The 2074-nt window shown below is 58.9% G+C and overlaps 1 protein-coding gene across 1 annotated transcript in view; it reads right to left on the bottom strand.

The window, feature by feature from the left end:
- Positions 1-1077: 1077 nt before the first annotated feature.
- Positions 1078-2074, bottom strand: part of LOC107307251 (fructose-bisphosphate aldolase C-like) — a 5895-nt gene continuing 4898 nt past the window's right edge. The window contains exons 3-5 of the mRNA XM_015850743.1: positions 1611-2007; positions 1213-1300; positions 1078-1104 (exon numbers count right to left, since the gene is read on the bottom strand). Coding sequence (XP_015706229.1) covers positions 1078-1104; positions 1213-1300; positions 1611-2007 — 512 coding nt within the window. The remainder of the gene's footprint in view (positions 1105-1212; positions 1301-1610; positions 2008-2074) is intronic.

The raw sequence follows: 2074 nt of genomic DNA on the forward strand, positions 1-2074 counted from the left end.
TATGGGGGGATATGGGGGGATATGGGGGGATATGGGGGGATATGGGGGTGTATTTGCCTTGGCACGCCAGGGAGTTGGCCTATAGGGGAGATATAGGGTTATATGGGGGATATGGGGGGAGATATAGGGGATATGGGGGGATATGGGGGATATGGGGGGATATGGGGTGATATGGGGGGATATAGGGGTGGATATGGGGGGAGACACCCATAGGACCCCCATAGAACCCCTCAACCCACCGCGCCCCCTGGTGGCCATTGCATGCAACTACACCAACAGAACCCCCCACCCCATATAACCCCATATAACCCCATAGATCCCATAGATTGCATATAGCCCCATATAACCCCATATAACCCCATACCAGGGCCCTCTTGATGTACTCCTCCTGGGCCGCCTTGGTGTTCTCCTTCTTGCCCCCCCAGGCCTTGAGGCCCCATAAAGCCCCATAGAACACCACAGCCACCCCATAGACCCCCACAGCTGCCCCATAGGACCCCATAGAGGCCCATAGGACCCCATAGAGGCCCACAGACCCCCATAGGACCCCACAGCCGCCCCATAGGACCCCATAGAGGCCCATAGAGCCCCATACGACCCCGCAGCCACCCCATAGGACCCCATAGAGGCCCATAGAGCCCCATAGGACCCCACAGCTGTCACATAAGACCCCATAGAGCCCCATAGAACACCACAGCCACCCTATAGACCCCCATAGAGCCCTACAGCCACCCCATAGACCCCTACAGCTGCCCCATAGGACCCCATAGAGGCCCATAGAGCCCCACAGGACCCTGCAGCCGCCCCCTAAGACCCCATAGAGGCCCATAGGACCCCATAGAGGCCCATAGGACCCCATAGAGGCCCATAGGACCCCATGGGATCCTGCAGCTGCCCCATAGGACCCCATAGAGGCCCATAGAGCCCCATAGGACCCCATAGAACCCCTTAGAGCCCCATAGGACACCATAGAGGCCCATAAGACCCCACAGCCACCCCATAGGACCCTATAAGACCCTACAGCGCCCCCTGGTGGCCATTGAATGCAACTACACCCATAGAGGCCCTATATAACCCTCACTCCACAGCGCCCCCTGGTGGCCACTGCATGTAGTAACACCCATATAACCCCATAGACCCCATATAACCCCATAGACCCTATAGACCCCATAGATTGCATATAGCCCCATATAACCCCATATAACCCCATACCAGGGCCCTCTTGATGTACTCCTCCTGGGTCGCCTTGGTGTTCTCCTTCTTGCCCCCCCAGGCCTTGAGGCCCCGTAGGACCCCGCAGCTGCCACATAGGACCCCATAGAGCCCCACAGGACCCCACAGCTGCCCCATAGGACCCCATAGAGCCCCATAGGACCCCATAGAGGCCCATAGGACCCCACAGAGCCCCATAGGACCCCGCAGCTGCCTCCTAAGACCCCATAGACCCCCATAGGACCCCNCCCCATAGGACCCCATAGAGGCCCATAGGACCCCACAGAGCCCCATAGGACCCCGCAGCTGCCTCCTAAGACCCCATAGACCCCCATAGGACCCCATAGAGGCCCATAGGACCCCATAGAGGCCCATAGAGCCCCATAGGACCCCGCAGCCGCCCCCTAAGACCCCATATAACCCCATAAGACCCCACAGCGCCCCCTGGTGGCCCCTGTATGTAACTACACCCATAGAGCCCATCACTCCACAGCGCCACCTGGTGGCCACTGCATGTAATAACACCCACAGGACCCCCCACCCCATATAACCCCATAGACCCTATAGACCCCATATATCCCATATAACCCCATACCAGGGCCCTCTTGATGTACTCCTCCTGGGCCGCCTTGGTGTTCTCCTTCTTGCCCCCCCAGGCCTTGAGGGCCGACGCCTGCAGGGCTCGGCCATAGGAGAAGGTCAGAGCCCAGGGACGGTGCAGGGGGCAGCGGTTGATGGCGTTGAGGTTCACGGAGGCCTCCTCCTCACTCTGACCCCCAGACAGGAACGTGATGCCTGGGGTATAGGGGATATAGGGGATATAGGGGGATATATGGGGTTATTATGGGTTATAATGGGGTTA

This window comes from Coturnix japonica, unplaced genomic scaffold (genome assembly GCF_001577835.2).
Source record: "Coturnix japonica isolate 7356 unplaced genomic scaffold, Coturnix japonica 2.1 chrUnrandom522, whole genome shotgun sequence".
Lineage (NCBI taxonomy): Eukaryota > Metazoa > Chordata > Aves > Galliformes > Phasianidae > Coturnix > Coturnix japonica.